We start from the raw sequence: 17,609 nt of genomic DNA, 5'->3' as shown, positions 1-17,609 counted from the left end.
GTGGGCAAGATGCGCCGGGATTCCGCTGCCTGGCTCCCTGCCTCCAACCAGGTGGCGCCCGCCGCCCTCCTGCTCTCCGCGCCCCTCTGACTAAAGACAAAAGGAGACCGTGGACCCCGGCCCCGCCACCCCAGGCGGCGTACTGGCTCACCCGGTGGCAGCGCTGATGTCAGGGTCTGCCGCGGCGGGTGCCGCTCCCTCGTGCGGGGACCCCGTACCCCTGTACCTCATCCCCCCTCCCCACAAGGAGCATTACCTTTCATCCAGTCCACTACTTGACTCGGAGACCATTTGCTCACTGGTTCCATTATCAGAGCCATGGACACTGGGTTGGTGCCGCGCGGGGCGCGGAGTGCAGAGCTCGGACAAAACGAAGTCAGCAGCCCGAGCCGCCCTCAGGTGGGGTCCGTGGCCCGCCGCAGTCTCCCAGGGCGGGCAGCACGGAGAAAGCGCCTTTTGTGTGTCGGCTCTCAGGGCTGTAATGTCTCTCAGCCAACCGCAGGCAGCGGGGTGGGAGCGGCGACGGGGAGGGCTGCGCGCAGGGGTCGCGGGTCCGCACCGGGTCTGCTCGGTCCGGGCTCAGGCGGCGGCGGCGGCGGCGGCGGCTGCTGCTGCTGCTGCTGCCTCCGCCGCTCCGCTTGTGTCTCTGGCCCCGCGGGGCTTCAGTTCATGGCTAGAGCTGCCGAGGGTCGCCGCGGTCAGGGACGGAGCCGCCGCCGCACGCCCGCAGCCAACTTGCCCGCTCGCCTCCTGCGCGCGAGTGAAGCCCCCAGCACGACTTGCTGCCCGGCGGAAATGACGAGGGGCCTCCTGCCACCCCAAATCTCCCTCTCCCTCTCTCTCCCTTCTGGCTCTCTGCAGCTCTCAGCTGCGGGGCGCGCGCGCCACGAGCCCCCCGCCCGCTCGGAGCAGCGCGGTCCCGCCCCCGGGGCCGACGGCAGGAGCGCGAGGCGCGTGCGCGTGCGCGTGTGCGTGTCGGCACGAGGCGGGCGCGCTGGGTCTGTCTAGCAGGCTTGCAGGTGCTGGCAGCTCGCAGCCCAGCACACCCACACGGGGGGACGCCGGGGGGCACAGGTGCACGCTGAGTGCGTGTGCGGCGCCAGCGCCTGCGAGCCCCCGTCTAAGCTGAGGTCAGTCAGTAAGGTGCTGGCTGCGGGACAGCAGCTCCAGGGGCCCTGAAGGGGAAGCGACGGCCACGCTAGATAGACGGGCAGCCCACCAGTTGAACGCTGACGGCTAAGGCCACAGAGGAGGTACTTAGCGTCCCACTACTGAAGGAAGGGCACCTCGCCGAACGCGGGGGTTATGGAGAAAGCTGGGCTTTCCTAGCTCTCGCCCTGCCCCGCTGTTCTGTTCGGCGGGCTCCTGGAGTGATTTCCCAGACCTGAGCCCGCCCACGGAGGTAGGGGCGTGGACTTCTGTGAACTGGAACCGGGCTCTGCTAGCCAGAAGCCAGGCGATGACAAGGCAGGAGGACCAGCGCTGAGGAATCTCTCCCTGGCTTCTTTAAGAAGGGCTCGGGAAGAGGGGCTGCGAGGCTGGCGTGCAAGGTGGTAGTCTCCGTGCTCTGGGGACTGGTTCTCCTCACTTACCTTTTCAAAGGGCTCTTTTGAGTTTTTGGCCAACTCTTCCAAACTAAAAGCCCCCAGTGCCTATTTAAAGGCTATCATTTGGTTTTCAGATGTTATATAAGAACCAAAAGGTAGCAGTGGAATTTAAAAGAAGTGATAATTTACAAACAACATGATTCTTCCAAATCTCGTTTACTTCAAAAGTCTTAGCCTAACATTAAGACCCTTAGTGAAATATAGCTAATTAGGCTTTACTCGAAGCAGCAAATAATCTAAAGATTATGCAGACTACCATAAGTGTTTTTCTCTGTATAATTCTTAAGTAGCTCCATAGAGTAAAAGAAAAACGTTTCAGTAATCATTTTAATAACATCAATAGGTTTTGGCGGTTCCTTCGGTAATCATTTTCTCTATCTCTATTTTGTGAGATGCAGAACTGCCACTTTTTCAGTTGTTTTGAGGTGACTGCCCTAGACACATACATAAAGGGTTAATGTAGCAGTAGTTAAAATATTGTTTTGCTAGTAATACAAATCAAGTAAAATTTAAGAGGTGTGTATTTAGGCTTTTTGTTTTTGTAAAAATACAAACTTTAAAATATTTGTGAAAGTTTGGAAAGATAGTTAAAAGATTAGACAAGTTTACACTTAGGACACAGATATACATTTTTTTGTACCAGGTATGAAACTCATGACCAGACACTTGCCAGGCAACTGCTTATGCCACTGGGCTAAATCCCAAGGCCAGGACACAGGTATAGCACTTTCCTTTAAAAATCTAGATAATGATTGTGATTTAATATTTGGCTGACCAAATGTAAAAGATTTTGTATATTACATTCCAGTTTACTCTAAAAACATTCCATCAGTGTTTATATGGAAAAGCTCATTTACAGCATCAGTAATTTATGGAGTAGCTTTATATTAAAAATAGAGAATTTTTAATTCTTAGGCGTTACAGTTGTAGAGAGAAGTTAAACATTTCACTAGTGCCAAAGGTATGGCTCAGTGGCACAGGACTTGCCTACCATATGCACAGCCCTGGGTTTGACCTTTAGCACCACTTACACAAAAAATAATTTTATCAAAATACTGCTAACAATTAAAAAGGGCATTTATTGAGCAAGATGCTAAGCATTTTTATGTATTTTATTCTCAAAACATCTCTATTATAGATAAGAAAACCTTAGCTATCGAATTCACTTCCCATCCCCAAAATCGATTACACACATTTTTTTTTTTTTAATCAGTACCGGGGATCCAGCTCACTACTGCCTGCTTGCAAGGCAAGTGCTTGTGCTGCTGAGCTGAATCCTCAGCCCCCACACAGTTTTTAAAATGTTGAATAAATTAGCTTTAAAGGGTTAAGTACTTTTGAAGTCACGATACATGATTGTAACACCACGTTATGGTGACTCCAAAATATGAGCTTTGAAAACTAGTAAAAAGATTTGTATCAGTGTATTCAAGTACCAGTATGAGTGAATAGAAGGGTCATTAAATATTGACTGAATATTTTTCAACCAGGTATCAATGCAAGGGGCATGAGAGTCACCATGAGTGGTTCCAGAGTATTCCTGACCAACACCTAACATCAAGAAATTGAACTACACAAGCAAATATGTTGTAGATCTTACTGCAGGCAAGTTCAAAGTAAGATACAACTTGCATATAATGAGTAGATTAACAAAAATGGAAGGACTGGGATACAATAAAAATAGACTTGTATTTCATGAAAAAAGTGCCAAAGAAATAGAAAGCAAATAAGGAGGATTTTGAGTACTGTCCTATATCAGAAAAAACTTGTACATATTCCCTTCCTATTTATGTTGCAGTCAAAAGTTTACTTGGTCTGATCACCTAAAATAACAATAAAAGAATAAGTAACAACTAAAAATGAGTCAAAATGTAGATTTGGAATTTATACTCTAATAGAGTTCACCAAGGTCTTACATATTTATCCTAAATCCTTCTTTCTGAGGTTTCTTCCATAAAACATAGCATTTGCCCTTGATTTTGACGGTGCAGTCAACACCAGTTACTCCACTTAATCTGATCATAATGTGATTGACCTTTCACTTTATTCTCCATTGGGTGGGTAAGAGGATTAAATAATCATTGCTTTTACTTTTTTAGTCTTAACTACAAATGACTCAGCTAAATATTTCCTGCACTTTTTTTGTCTTTTTGAGTCTGGGTCTTGCTATGCAGTTCAACCTGGCCTTAAACTCACTTTGTAGCCCAGGCTGGTCTCCAAGTCACAACAGTCCTCCTGCCTCAGCCTCCCATGTATTGGGATTATAGGTGTGCACCACTATGCTGGGATCCTGTAGTTTTCTTTCTGAAACTCTTCAAGTAAACTAGTTTTTATATTCTATTTTTGAGAACTTAATGCCTTTCTTTGTTTTTGTAAGTATAGAATAATGTGGTTATATGCAAACTTGGGCAGATTAATTTTGCCTTAATGCACAGTACAGTCACAAAGATTGAGAGGAAAATGTTTTGTCCTAAAATACGCATCAAAATATAAGTGGTATGTTGTCATATATCAATCTACATATAAATAGAAAACAATCTTGAGAAGCAGCCTTAGAATTCTTAGAAAGCAAGCAGAGTAGAAATATTCGTAAATTAATTGGAGACATAATTTTCAAGATGCTTACAATTATCAAAATGAATCATGAAATGCTATTTTTATTAATTTTGGAGTTTTTAAAATGATTAATCCAATTCATGCCACTAGTTGTTAAAGTTTTCCTTTTTGTTTTCTCTCTAAATTTTCATTAAAGATCTCTTTACCAACATATTATGTTAAGATTTTATTGTGTAATGATTATTTTGATTAGCTTCATATACAGAATTTATAAGTGATCCTATAATTGGAATCAGGGTGCCTAGTGAATCTGACTCTGAGAGTAATCAGAAGAGTTACTTCTGTTTTGTATATTTTAAACATGAGGTCAGATAGCATGGAGGTCTTCCACTGGAAGAAGGACTTTCAACCTTTGTCTTTTTGAGGCCAAAGAGAGAATCATGTAAATGTTTTTTTTTTCCTCTGGACCTAATAACTGATGACTTCTGAGTTACATATTTTCCGGATGCGGCTACCCTACAAAGGTCTTAATCTTTGCTTACTTTTCCTACAACAAAGGCACTTACTCTGCATTAAATCTACGATATGCCATGCAAGACATCTTTTAGTGTTTTGGGGTATTTAAATTTGAGACAAAATACCTTAAAAGCCTTCTCTAATTTTCCCAGTTTGCTTAAATTTTGTTTTTTTTCTATATCTGTCTTTAATTTCTACATGTTTTGCTTTCGTAATATTTTATCATAATTTTTCCTCTCTTTTTGTTTTTTCAATGGGCTGATCACTACAACATAGAACAATGGGTAGTCCATGCCCTAACATATAGAAAAAGATAGGAGTTTAGTTTTTCAAAGATCTTTCCTATAATTTTAGAAATAGGCATTCTGTATTGGCCCATGTTGTATCCCTTAATTAGAAAAAATTGGTAGGCAATTCTAAAAAGACTAATAGTGATAAAACATAAATTATTCCCAAGAACAACTCAAAAACATGATCCAGAGAAACTGCAGCAAACTTTCTGAAACAACGCTGTTATTTTCTTATTAGTGTAATTCAACTAACAGTTATAAATTAATAACCAAAGCAAACCTAAGATTAGAAATCTAAGTTCCTAATCATCAGATACCAAGTATAAGAAATTTTAACTGTAAATGGGCCTTTAGTGCACTGCTCTGGTCAGACATCTCTAGATTTAATAGGGAGAAGAAGCACCCAGAGAAGATCATTAGTATAATTCTTCCTTTTTGTTTTACCTCTAAAGTAAACTATGTTAAGTCAAGCCTCCCCCCACTAAAATTTACAATAATCCTCTTTAGGCAAAGATAAAATGGCTTGCCTTGAGAAGTGAGTGAGTGTTTGTTTGTTTAGGGGGAGGTCTTTCCAGTGCTCACTCATGCTGCATTAATGACACTCTGATAAAAATCTCAGAGTCCACCAAGTTAAGGTTTCTTAATTTATAAAGAAAGCCCTATCTTACCATGGACATTTCCAATGTACCTGGCCACCATTAATGAAGAGCATATAAATTAATTATTCAACAAATGTTTCTGAACACTATCAATATGTTAGCCCACGTTGTATTCTTTGATAAAATAATAGCTTGCCTTTATGGATGTGGACGGTCAAAATTTTCATAGTCTGGGAGAGAAAACAGGAACATTAACAGCTATACATAGAATAATATGATAAGTGCAATAGGTGTGCCTGGTGCTATGCAAAGAGAACTTCAGAAGAATCTGGAGGAGATCTAAAGAAAGACATTATGGAGGGAAAAATGCCTGTTTTAGGTCTTAAGTTTGTTAGCCGAGCAATAGGAAGGAAGAGGGCTTCTAGGCAGAACAGTGTGAAGAAAGTTACAGTGTGTTATGTATGGCTACCTGAAGGCGAATTAAAAAGCAAAGTGAGACATGAATGAGGGGTGGGAGGGACAGGTGACATCAAGATTATGGGGAAAAATCAAACTAAGAACCATTTAATGATTTTGAATAGTAAAGCAATTTAATTGTGTTTATGTATTTTGTATAGAGTAGTCTGATTGCCGTGGAGAGTACATTTCAAATGGACAGATTGGAGCGGGGTGACAGTAGACCAGTGATGTAATGACTCAGGTCAGAAATTTAGTTGTGGAGGTGATGATGGAGCAAAGATGGATCCAGAATAATTTGGTGACTGTCTAGATATGGGAAGCTGTATAGAAACAGTGAAGGATGATTCTCAGAATTCCAACTTAAGTAAATGGGTAGATAATTTTTTTCATGTAATATGAAAACCATAGGCCTACTTGGGAGGAGGAGGTAATCTGAGATACTCTATTTTGGATTTCGAATATGAGGTATCTGTGAAAAAAAGAATTTTCAGTAGGCAATCTCTGCATTCACATATAGGAATGTGACTGTGACAGTATGGGTTGAAGATATAAATGTGTGAGTCACTACTAAAACAAGAGTATGAACGAGACAGAGATAATAAAGGATGCTAATAGAGGAAGCACACAGAAATGCAAGAGAAGTAAATACAAGAAAAAGGCAGTGTCATGGTAGCCCAGTGAACAAATAAATTCAAGAGAAAGGGATAGAAAACTGTGTGAGATGTAAAAATAGTGTTCTTACAGTAAGAATTGAAAAAAAATTGTTGGTTTTATTAGCTTTGGATATCCTTCATTGTGTTATTAAAATCTGTGAAAAAACTGTATTTCAGAATACGGAAGCTTGATGTATAAGACATTAACTTTTCACAGGTTGATTTTTTGCACCTTTCTTTTATCCTAGCTATTATGTATTTTATTGCGGTGGCTCCACAGTGAATGACGTCTCATCTCCAATTTACTCATCACTACTTGGATTACTGTTTTCCAATGAAGTAGAAATGATTACTCATATCTGTTTATACTTTCACCATTTAGAATTCTGGAACCACTTAAACTGGGGTAGTTTTGAATTCCCCCGTCAGATTTGTAAAGAAACACTTTGCTATGACGCGGAAATCTTACACTCCCTCCACATAGCTATGAAAACAAAAAAACAACCACAACATAGTGCCTGTTTGAGGAGGATAGCCTAGGATCCTCCCCAGAGCATGGTAAGATTGTCTACTGAAGAACTATCCCAGTCTGTTTCCAATGCCTGATTCCAGTGAGGCATGGAACTTTCCATCTTACTCAAACTTCATTTACAGCTTTAAACTATTAAACAGTTTGTCTATAGGTTAGAATTAGCTTCTCAATGTGAGTGGCCCAATATTGCATTGTTTGTCATCTGGGCCCTCAGATTGTTATTACTGTATAGGACTAGGGATATTAGGAATTGACACTGTGCTAATTTTGCATTGCTGTCTATGTAATAATAAACTAAAGTCAATTGGGGCTGTTGTCTTTTTACTAACTGAATCTGTGAAAGTGTGACAGGCCAATTTAGCAGCTGCCACCTATGCTTCAGATTAGGATTGCTTAACTACTTGGCATGGATCTGATCTAGGAAGTCCATAAATACTAAAATGAGTGAGCTCTGCTGAAAACCTCTGTCTGGCTAAACTAGGCCAGTCCAGCATGGCCTAGTAAATCACCAACAGCAGCAGTAGCAACTTGATTTGAAATTTGAAAAGACCTTTTGCCTGATCATTAGGGCCCCCTAAGGTCATCACATAATTACTAACCACATGCAAAGGATACAGGCTAAAAAACATAGACCTTGATCTAAGCCCTCTTCTGAATTTTAACATTATTTATAACAAACACCTAGCTGTAGAATACATGCTGACATTCAGGATCCATTTTCGTCTGAACATTTAGCAGTAGTGCTATGTAGTAGTGCTTATTTGGTAGTGGCAAATGTGAACTGGAAAAATTGACACTAGATAATATCAAAGGCCCTGTTTGTAATGTAACTGGTCTGTAGACAGATCAAAATTTTAATATAAGAGATGTTTAAGATAAGAGATCAATTGTTTAACCTTTGGCTAATGTGGTAATCAGTGATTTGCAAGGAAACAGATTTGATACAGAACACATTTATAGGAATATCTTATAATATTCACCCAGAAAGTTAAATGCAGAAGAGTACAAGAGATCTGTCTGTGCCCTAGAGACCTGAAGAATCCAGCGAGTGCCTGGATGCCATGGCAGTGCCCCACATGGGTCTGGCTGAAGGCCTAGGGCCCACAGCTATGTCCTGCATGAGTCCAGCCAGAGGCCTGGAGTACCAGCAATGTCTCATCCAAATTTGTATCAAGGATCTGCACCAGGAAAACCCAAAGACCAATGGTGGAAGCTACAAAGCCTGGGATAGCGGGGTGAAGGGATCTGTCCAGAAGGTTGAGAGATCTGCATGGAGCCAGGAAATGATCAAGACCAGAGCTCCCCTAAAGAGAACAGCAGCCATCCATGTCCACAGTAGGGACCGAAGGACCTCCAACATGAGAAAAGCCAAGTCTTTCAGAGAAACCAGCCACAACAAACCTCCTTCTAGGAAATCAGCATCCCACACGCTTCCCCTCCAGTTCTGCTTTTCTGCCTTTGGCAACAATCCTCAGGTGGGTCTTCCATTCAGCATACTGCGCTGGCTCAGTTCAGCTGAGTATTCCCACTGAGACTGACCGTTAATTTATCCATCACAGCTAATAACTGAAAGATAAAGAGGGAAAGTGGTAAAAGAAGATTTTATCTCCAAAGATATTGTCTTTTTTTTCCCCTGAAATAGATCTTTTTTACTTCTAGGAAGATTGGATAATTACTTAAGGCAGTTCGTACCAAGTGGAACAGATCAGCTGTTTCTACTGATAAGGAACTGTATCCAAAAGGGAAGAAAGTATCACTGCTTTTGACATTTTCTAGGTTTTGCAAAGAAATGGTTATTTTAATGATGTAATGAAATATTTTAAAAACAATTTCATATATTTTGAAGCACAATGTAAGCTATTATTGATATTTCAACATGAGAATTTATTCTGAATATTTCCTGTGGTAAGTACTATAGATTAAAAAAAAAAAACTAGTAAAACATGGTTGCTGTCCTCAAAGCACTTAAATAAAACAAAGTTAGGATTTTTTTTTACAGAATGTAGGAAGTGAAATGACAGAGACATTAAAATATATTATGAGTATATTTCATAGTACAAAAATATAAATGCATACCAAATCAATGAATAAACATTTCTCTCAATTAGAAGATGACTATATAATTTGTATGTTTAATATTTTGTCTCCATTCATTTAACTAACATTTATTAAATATTTACTGTGTATTAGGCCCTGGTACCATTTCCATTATATTTACTAGTTGCACATGGGGCTTAATCCAGGCCTGATGATATAAAAAGTTTGTGATGATTATGGAGTAGAAATGGAATCACTGGGCAAAGAGAATGAAGAGAGACTAGAGAAATAGCTTGGAATTGGATAAAACAGAACATGTAGTCCACTTTAATAAGTATCTTGGAATGCAGTGAAAAACAAGAATTATGAACAGACCATTCAGTCCAGCTATATGAGTAGTATTCAATATATTACCAAAAGAATTACAATCAATGTACTTTTCAGGTACTTGCATACCCAGCGGTTTATTGGACTCAAATCACACTAGCTAAACTGTGGAAACAGCTAAGGTACCTATAAACAGATAAATGGGTACAGAAAATGTGATATATGTGTATGCATAATTGAATATTATTGAGCTTAAAGAAAAACAGAATCATGTCATTTGTAGAAAAATGGGTAGAAGTGTAAATCATCATGTTACGAGGAATGAACCAGACTCAAGTATCATGTTTTCTCTCAAATGTGGAAGAGGGAGATGATATGATGAAATCAGAATGGAGAGTATTAGAGAAGAGGAAATGGATCAAGAAGGGGAGATAATGATCAAAGTATGCTATATGCATGTACACATATACCAAAATGAAATTCACTATTGTTTGTAAAAATACATACTTTTAAAAGACTTGCAAACAGGTCAGAAATGATTTCTATTTTAAATCAAGGAAGTACGTCCTCCTCTAGAAAGGTAGACATGTTTTTCCCTATAATTTTTAATACATACAAATGAGAACCCTGGAAATAAAAATCCTGGAAATTATACATAAACCTAAGAACACTGAAAGATGATGGGAGGGAAACTTAGACCTAAGGAATGACATGACATTGAGTTCCCTAAGTTTTTTTTTTTTTTCCTTTTTACCTCATACTTTACGGACTTAAAAATGAAAGAAGCCAGCAATCTGGAAACACCAAAGATACAGACAAAAGGCCAAATAAATCTTGCTCCCTCTAGCTAAATGACCAGAAAGAGAGTAGTCTAGTAAGACAAAAAAATTAAGATAAAAACCAATCTTCCTGCCTGACACCACAGAATAAACTGTGTCCCCACCCCTACCCATGCCAACGTAGACAAAATAGGGAGCATAGATAACTATATTTGCCATATTGTAGCAAGGCACTGTGACATCCCTGCCATGGTAATGTAAGAGAAGGCCAAATAGGAACTGGAAGTTTTACCTTTCCCACTCAGTAATTTCCTTCCCATTCCTCTGGAATGTCGGGGGAGTCTGTACTTTCATTTCCATCTCCCTGAATGCCAGTAGAGCCTGGACTCTTACTTTCATTCAGCAGTAATGGGATGTTCCCCTACCCACTGGAATGGTAACAAAGAAGTCTTTTTGATAGTCTCAAGAGTCCTTTTGGTGCTAATAGAGGGTCCCTATGGAAAGTCATGACTTTGAGCACTGCCCAGCACTAATGAGGCCACCACCCAATCCACAGTGATGACAGAAATCAAATGCTAAGCATACATAATGAAACACTGTCCCAGGCAAGGAGACCAGGGGAAGCAGGCACAAAGGTCAGAATTCCAACCACAGTATAGGAGTAGTAAAAGGCTCTAAATTCAAGTATCAACAAGAACTGAGTGGGGACCATAATATTTTGCCACATGGGGCTGAAAGAAAGTATCCCTGCTTGCTCTACCAGAGAAGTGTCACAGAAATCCAATTAAATGTTTCATATAAGATCCAAAACCTCAGAACATAGTACTCAAAATGTTTTAAGTTTCATTAACATTCACTTTGTCATACCAAGAACCAGAAGATATTAAACTTAATGGTAAAAGAAAATCAATGTTAATCTGACAACATTAAAGTAGAATAGCGGTTACAGGTACAAATGAAAGGAAGTTTGGGGAGTTACTGGTTATAAATGTATTCTGAAAATGGGTACTTCAGATGGTTTACAACATTGTGAATATACTTACTGAATTTTATACTTACAAATGACATAATGGTTTTGTGTGAAATGTATTTACCACAGTGAAAAAAAATTAAAAACATAAAATAGAAAACCATAGAAAGAAGAGGCACAACATTTTTCAACTATTGAAAGAAAAGAACTATCAACTCAGGATTCTATAATCAGCAAAATATCCTCCAAGAATGAAGGGTAAATCAAGATATACTCAGGTGAAGGGAAAGTAGGACATTTTTTCAGCTGATCTATTATAAAAGAATGGATAAAGGAAGTTCTCTAAACAGAAAGGAAATAAAAATAATGAAATAGTAGAACATCAGGAAGGAATAAATTATTCAGGAAACAAAATATTGGTTAGTATAGACTTTCTCCTCTTCAATTACCTCAATTGTTTTTAGTTGAACAGGAATTGTAATACTAATATGTTTATATATATATATATATATATATATATATATATATATATTCAGAATTGAGTTATGCCAGTAGTGACTATCATGTTTGTGTCTTTCTACAGTGTCAAAATCTATTAAATGTTAACAGATTCACAAGATACAGTAGTTTCTGCTACAATAATTTAACTTGTAGTCATGACCATGGCAATTACAGGTTCTTTATTCCATGTCAATCTTAATTACTAATCTTAATCACTAATATCTTAACACTCAATTATCTTAACACTCAAATCACACAGTCACTTTTCAAAAAATAATGCTTAGGCTACAGAAAGTAGTCTACAGTTATGTTTACAGAGTAAAGAGTCTGCAAGAATTCATAAAGAGCAAAGAGTCTATAGGAGTTCATAAATAGCCATGCAGGTGATTAGGTATCTAGTTAATGAACTAGTCACAGAGATGTCAAGGTGAAGGGTCCAGTGTCGAGATGAACAGCATTAATAGCAGGAATGATTGTACTGAATTGGGGCTGGAGATAGCTGGGTCATTGTTGCTTGGCACTCTCCTGAGCAGAGGTCAAAATGAGTATTACTGGAGTGATTCATGATCGAGTAGTAGTTCAGTGTGCTGTCCTGCCATCTGAAGTGCCTCTCATTACTTATATCTAGGATTCTCTGGCTTAATTCGGTAAATTTGCATGTGTTGTGTTACTTCCAACATCTTGTGGTTGCTTATTTTTACAAAAAAAGCTTTTCATTTGTGTCTTGTCCTGAGTTATTCCATTTTGGGTATGCTCTATACATAAACTTCACTTGAATTAGCAAAATGATAACATCAGTAGATGTGATAAGTTACACAGAATGTAATGCCAACAGTAACTATGAAAAAGACTTTAAAGAAGAATTCACTAAAACACAATATGAATAAAATAAAAATGTTTAGAAATATTCAGTTTACCCACAGGAAGGCATGAAAAAGGCAACAGAAAAAACAGCACCAGAAGGAACAATTAGTACACAAAAAGGTAGACTTAGGTGTCAGCATTTTAATATTCATATTAATATTTACCTTAAATATGCATGGTCTATACGAATAGAAAGACATTGTAGAGTGGATTAAAATATGTGACCCAAATATGTGGTGTTCATAAGAAACTCTCTTCAAATGTAATGATATAATAAAGTGGAAAGTGAAAGGATGGAAAATGATATTTTGTGAAAATCCTATTTTTTAAAAAGCAGGAATAGTTAAGATAAAGTAGATAGGAGACGAAAACTGAAGGAGAAAAATACATGTGCGTGGGGCTTTCAGTAGGTGATATAAAAGGAAATAAGCATCTAAATACATTCTTTAAAGTTTTAATGGTAAATAGTACAGAAGTTAAAATAATGATATAATCACAGTAGCGGGGATGAATGCCACAATAGAGATATGGAATAAATTAACAATTCTTCTGCCATAACAAAGTACATAGATAATGTCCTAAATTTTAAAATTCATTAATACAATCAGTTTAATAAGCTAAAATGGAAATACTTAAAGATGGGCAGATGGTCGTGGTGAGTCCTTCTAAATCTTTTGATTATTGTGTGAGTGTATTTAGTAAACATTTTGAAAGACAATACTTCCTACTGTAATCAACTGCAGCATAAAAAACCTGAAATTTCTTGAATGTCGGTTGAATCATTTATAAGATTACTTGAATCTATCTTTACCCTTTTTCTATTCACATCTCAGCATAATTTATGTTTTAGCCACATAAACATAGCCTTTCTTCTTTTGCTTTCTTTCTCTCAAATGCCCTTTAGAACGCCTGTGTGGTTTACATTGTTCTGTTCTGATCTGCTTTGTTTTGTCCTTTTTTGTCTTAATCTCTTTAAAATAAAAAAGTTAAAATAAGAATACTGTACTGGAAGATCACTTTGTACGTGGGACCCTTACTCTAATCAACCACCTTCCCACCCCTAAGTGTTAACTCCATATTGGTAATTTTTATTCCACTTTTACAGGCTGTGAATATGCAGTATGCTTTCAGAGTATAAGAAAATGAAACAAATTCTATAAATTAAAAAGAAATCATTTCGTAAATTTATAAGGGGTAAGTGAAAGAATGTGCATATAATATGAAAAAACAGGGACAACCATACTTAAAAGATAACATTTGTTAGTAGGAAAGTACAGTCTGTCCCTGACAACCTTTCCTCTCTCCTTGACTTCATAAAGATTCATCATATGTTTTCTAAGTCAGAAACCTTATTTTTAGAACAATATATTATTTCTAAGCTTGAATGAAGCAATGTACCTTTCTTGGAGAATATGTAATTTTCCCCATGTCATACAATTATAAATTTGCCCATTTTTTCATGAGATTTGGAATCTGATATGAAAGACAGGAATCAGTGGATAAGAATCTGATAGCATTTTCTTGTTTCTCATGAAGATCATTTTTTTCCCAATGTTCCTGTCTGAGGGCATCATTACAAAATTTTGTCAATTAGCATGTGGCTACATTTAATATTCTACAAATCAATCTTATTATAATTTATTTCATGGCAAATTATGGCCAAGATATGGAAAGCAGTACTATTTATTTTGTTTGTATGTCTATATTTTCAGAGAAAAAATTTATTTAAAAATCACTTAAAATTACACAAATGTAGGATAATATTCTTTAAAAGAAAAAATATGTAAATATTGAGAGTCAGTAGTTCTGATCCAATAACTTTTAGGGTACCAGTTCTGTGGCAGTTTGAAAAACAAACATTTAAGGCTTTGTATCTATTTAGTTACTAATCTGAATATTTAAGTTCAAAGGGTAAAATTAGAGATATTTTCAGTAGCAAACTTTTTTCATTAAAGCATCCTCATCAAAATTATTTCATAGAGCTAGTTGCATAAATTATACTCTTTCAACTTACATGAAATTGGCTTAGCATTAAATTATAAGAAAAATCACAAATTCATTAGAATATTTAAATTGCAAAATGGTGTGATGTACTTAGACAGACAGCTAAATTAATAAGCATGCGAGACTAGTACCTTCTGGCTAACTTCAAGTTCAGAGGCAAGTAAACCATAAATCAAATATCTTTGCTATTTTCACCTGCAAAATGGAGACTCCGTTCTTTTAGAATTACCATCAGAACATGATTTTTTAAAAAATCAGTGTAAATAATACAAATGCAAGTTAATATTATTTGAAAGAATAATAAAATACCTAAATATTCACACAATTGGCAACTCTTTCTTTAAGGACAATTTTGAGATAAAAATTCATTTGTGGCCATTCCTTTCTAGTATAGCTGTTGTCTTAACTAGTCAGTGCTCTTTTTGGTTAAAGAAAAAAAGAATAGCTATCAAATAATCATCTTTCAAAACATGCCATAGAAAATTACTGAAGGCAAAGATTTATAAATTCGCAAAATGTTTTGCATTACATAAATACCCTAAAAGTGACTATTTTGAAATCTTAAAACAAATTCATGATATTTCTTTAGTCAAATTTCTTACAAGAATATGTTTATATACATTTTAGTAATATCTCCATATAATCTTCTAGATTATTCTGTCATTCTGTATGTTTAGTTCAAGATACTACACTACAGAATTTAAAGTAGAATACAAAAACAACAAAGTAAATTCACATAGAAATGTGCCAAATTCCATACTTGCATATTTTTGTGTTAGTATTAAAAGGTAAATGAAAAGTTAGTTCTTGTAAAATATTCCTTTTGTCAGGATTATAGTAAATATTGGAAAGAGGAGGAAAGGAACTGAAGAGGAAAATGCTCGCATCACCTGAGTACCACTTCGCTATCAACATATGTAAATGAGTATCTGTGCAAAGCAAACTTGGATTTAAAAGATAATCTTTTTCTTTGTTTTTCACAAATGAAAATATAAAGCAGATGAAAGTTAGATCTTGGACTTTTGTTTGTTGGAGGACTTTTTAATTACTGATCCAGGTTTCTTGTTTGCTAACTATTGATCTGTTCATATTTTTATTTCTGATTTAGTCTTGGCTGAATATATGTTTCTGGAATTCATCCATTTCTTTTGGATTATCTAATTTTTTTGGTTTACATATAATTATTCTTAAGTCTTCTCTGATATTTTGAATTTCTATAATATCAGTTGTAAATCTCATCTTTTATTTTTGATTTTGTCTTCTATTTTCTTGTTCAGCTAAACATTTGTCAATTCTGTTTATTTTTTCTTAAAGACAGCTATTAATTTCTTAGGTTGGTTCTATGTTGTTTTGGTCTCTATTTTTTATTGTGTTCTAATTTGTGTTATTTCCTTTCTTTCACTAAGCTTGCCCTTATTTTTTTCTTTTTTCTTTTTTTGTAGTTTCTTGGAGTATAATGTGTTATAGGGAAAAAAGTCTAGAAGTAAAATCAAGTATTTGGAGTCAATAGATTTTTAACAATAGTATCAAGTATACATGATAGAAAAAGGGCAGTCTCTTGAATAAATTATATTGGGAAAACTGGATCTTAACATGCAAAATAATGACAATGACATTATAATATACTATAGAAGCATTAACTCAAAATACTTACATGTAGAACCTGAAACTGTAAAGCTACTAGAAAAAAATAGTGGAAAATCTCTGACATTGGTGTAAGCAATATTTGGGGGGGGCGGGATAGGACTCCAAAAGCATAGTCAATAAAATCAAAAGAGACAAGTGGAATTGCATCAAACTAAAAAGCTTTTACAGATCAAATGAAACAATAGAGTGAACAGATAAGTCATGCACTAGGAGATAACATTTTTAGTCAGATAACTCACAAAAGTATAATATATAAATATATAAGGAACTCAGACAAGTCAATAATAAGTTTGCATAGTCTGGGTATGGCTTAAGTGTGCCCAAAGTTTCGTATGCTTGGAGCTTGTTTATAATATCGTAGTGTTGAGGTAGTAGATACAATTGAAAAGTATGCTCTAATGGAAAAGTGGTAAGGATATGGAGCAGTACCATTATAAGGAATAAATGAAGGTATTATAGGGTAGATTATTTCTCATGATAATGGGTTACTCTGAAGCAAGGTTGATTATCTCAACTTTCTCTAATTTTCTGTCTTACCATTTGATCTCATCCATATGCTCTCCTGCCATTTGTTGTGTTGCCATCAGGTATGAGGATGTCAAGAAAGCTGAGCATCATGCTCATGAATCTCTAGAACTGTAAGCTAAATAAAAATTCCTTTATGACTTATCCAACCCTAGACATTTTTTACAGGAACTTAGATTGGAATAAAACAGAAACAAAACAAAACAAGTAATAATTGAGTGAAAATATAAACATTTCTCAGAAGAAAAGTTACAAATGGCCAGTGGATAAATGAGAAAAAAGTTCGATATCTTTAATCATCAGTAAAATGTAAATTAAAAGCACAAAATACACTGCATTATACCTATTGGAGTGGCTATTATCAAAGATAAATGAAATCAAGTATTTGTGAGAGAAAGGGAAACTTACACATTGTTGGTAGGAACATAAATTAGAACAACTATTTTGGAAAATAATATAGAACGTCCTCAAAAATGTATAAGTTGAGCTACCATGTATTCTTCAACAGTCCCACTTTGGTTACATATCTGAATGAATTGAAAGCAGTATATCAAAGAGATATCTATCCTTTCATGTTAATTTCAGTCTAATTCACAATAGTAAAGAAATAGATGACTTCTAAGAAGATGGCAGACAGAAACAAAATGTCTCTTAGATTTGAAATCCAGACAGTTGAAAATAACAACTTGGGGAAAAAAAGAGGGAGGTGGATCTCTAGGATCCAGGAAAGATCTGAACAGAAA

At 36.7% G+C, this 17,609-nt stretch overlaps 1 protein-coding gene and 1 long non-coding RNA gene across 6 annotated transcripts in view; one reads left to right on the top strand and one right to left on the bottom strand.

The window, feature by feature from the left end:
- Cnksr2 (connector enhancer of kinase suppressor of Ras 2) overlaps nucleotides 1-391 on the bottom strand; it is a 284,365-nt gene extending 283,974 nt beyond the window's left edge. For all 5 annotated transcript variants that reach the window (XM_063242887.1, XM_063242888.1, XM_063242889.1 and 2 more), the window contains exon 1: nucleotides 257-391. In XM_063242887.1, coding sequence (XP_063098957.1) covers nucleotides 257-320 — 64 coding nt within the window. In that variant the 5' untranslated portion in view covers nucleotides 321-391. The remainder of the gene's footprint in view (nucleotides 1-256) is intronic.
- Nucleotides 392-2,883: 2,492 nt separating this feature from the next.
- On the top strand, nucleotides 2,884-7,521 carry LOC134474588 (uncharacterized). Its single transcript, XR_010045435.1, has 2 exons — nucleotides 2,884-3,223; nucleotides 6,929-7,521. It is a non-coding gene; the product is annotated as an uncharacterized LOC134474588 (long non-coding RNA).
- Nucleotides 7,522-17,609: the final 10,088 nt, after the last annotated feature.

Source organism: Cavia porcellus, unplaced genomic scaffold (genome assembly GCF_034190915.1).
Source record: "Cavia porcellus strain 051 isolate PalLab524CR breed Dunkin Hartley unplaced genomic scaffold, mCavPor4.1 scaffold_33, whole genome shotgun sequence".
In the NCBI taxonomy this organism is placed as follows: domain Eukaryota; kingdom Metazoa; phylum Chordata; class Mammalia; order Rodentia; family Caviidae; genus Cavia; species Cavia porcellus.
This window is presented reverse-complemented; position numbering and strand designations above follow the sequence as displayed.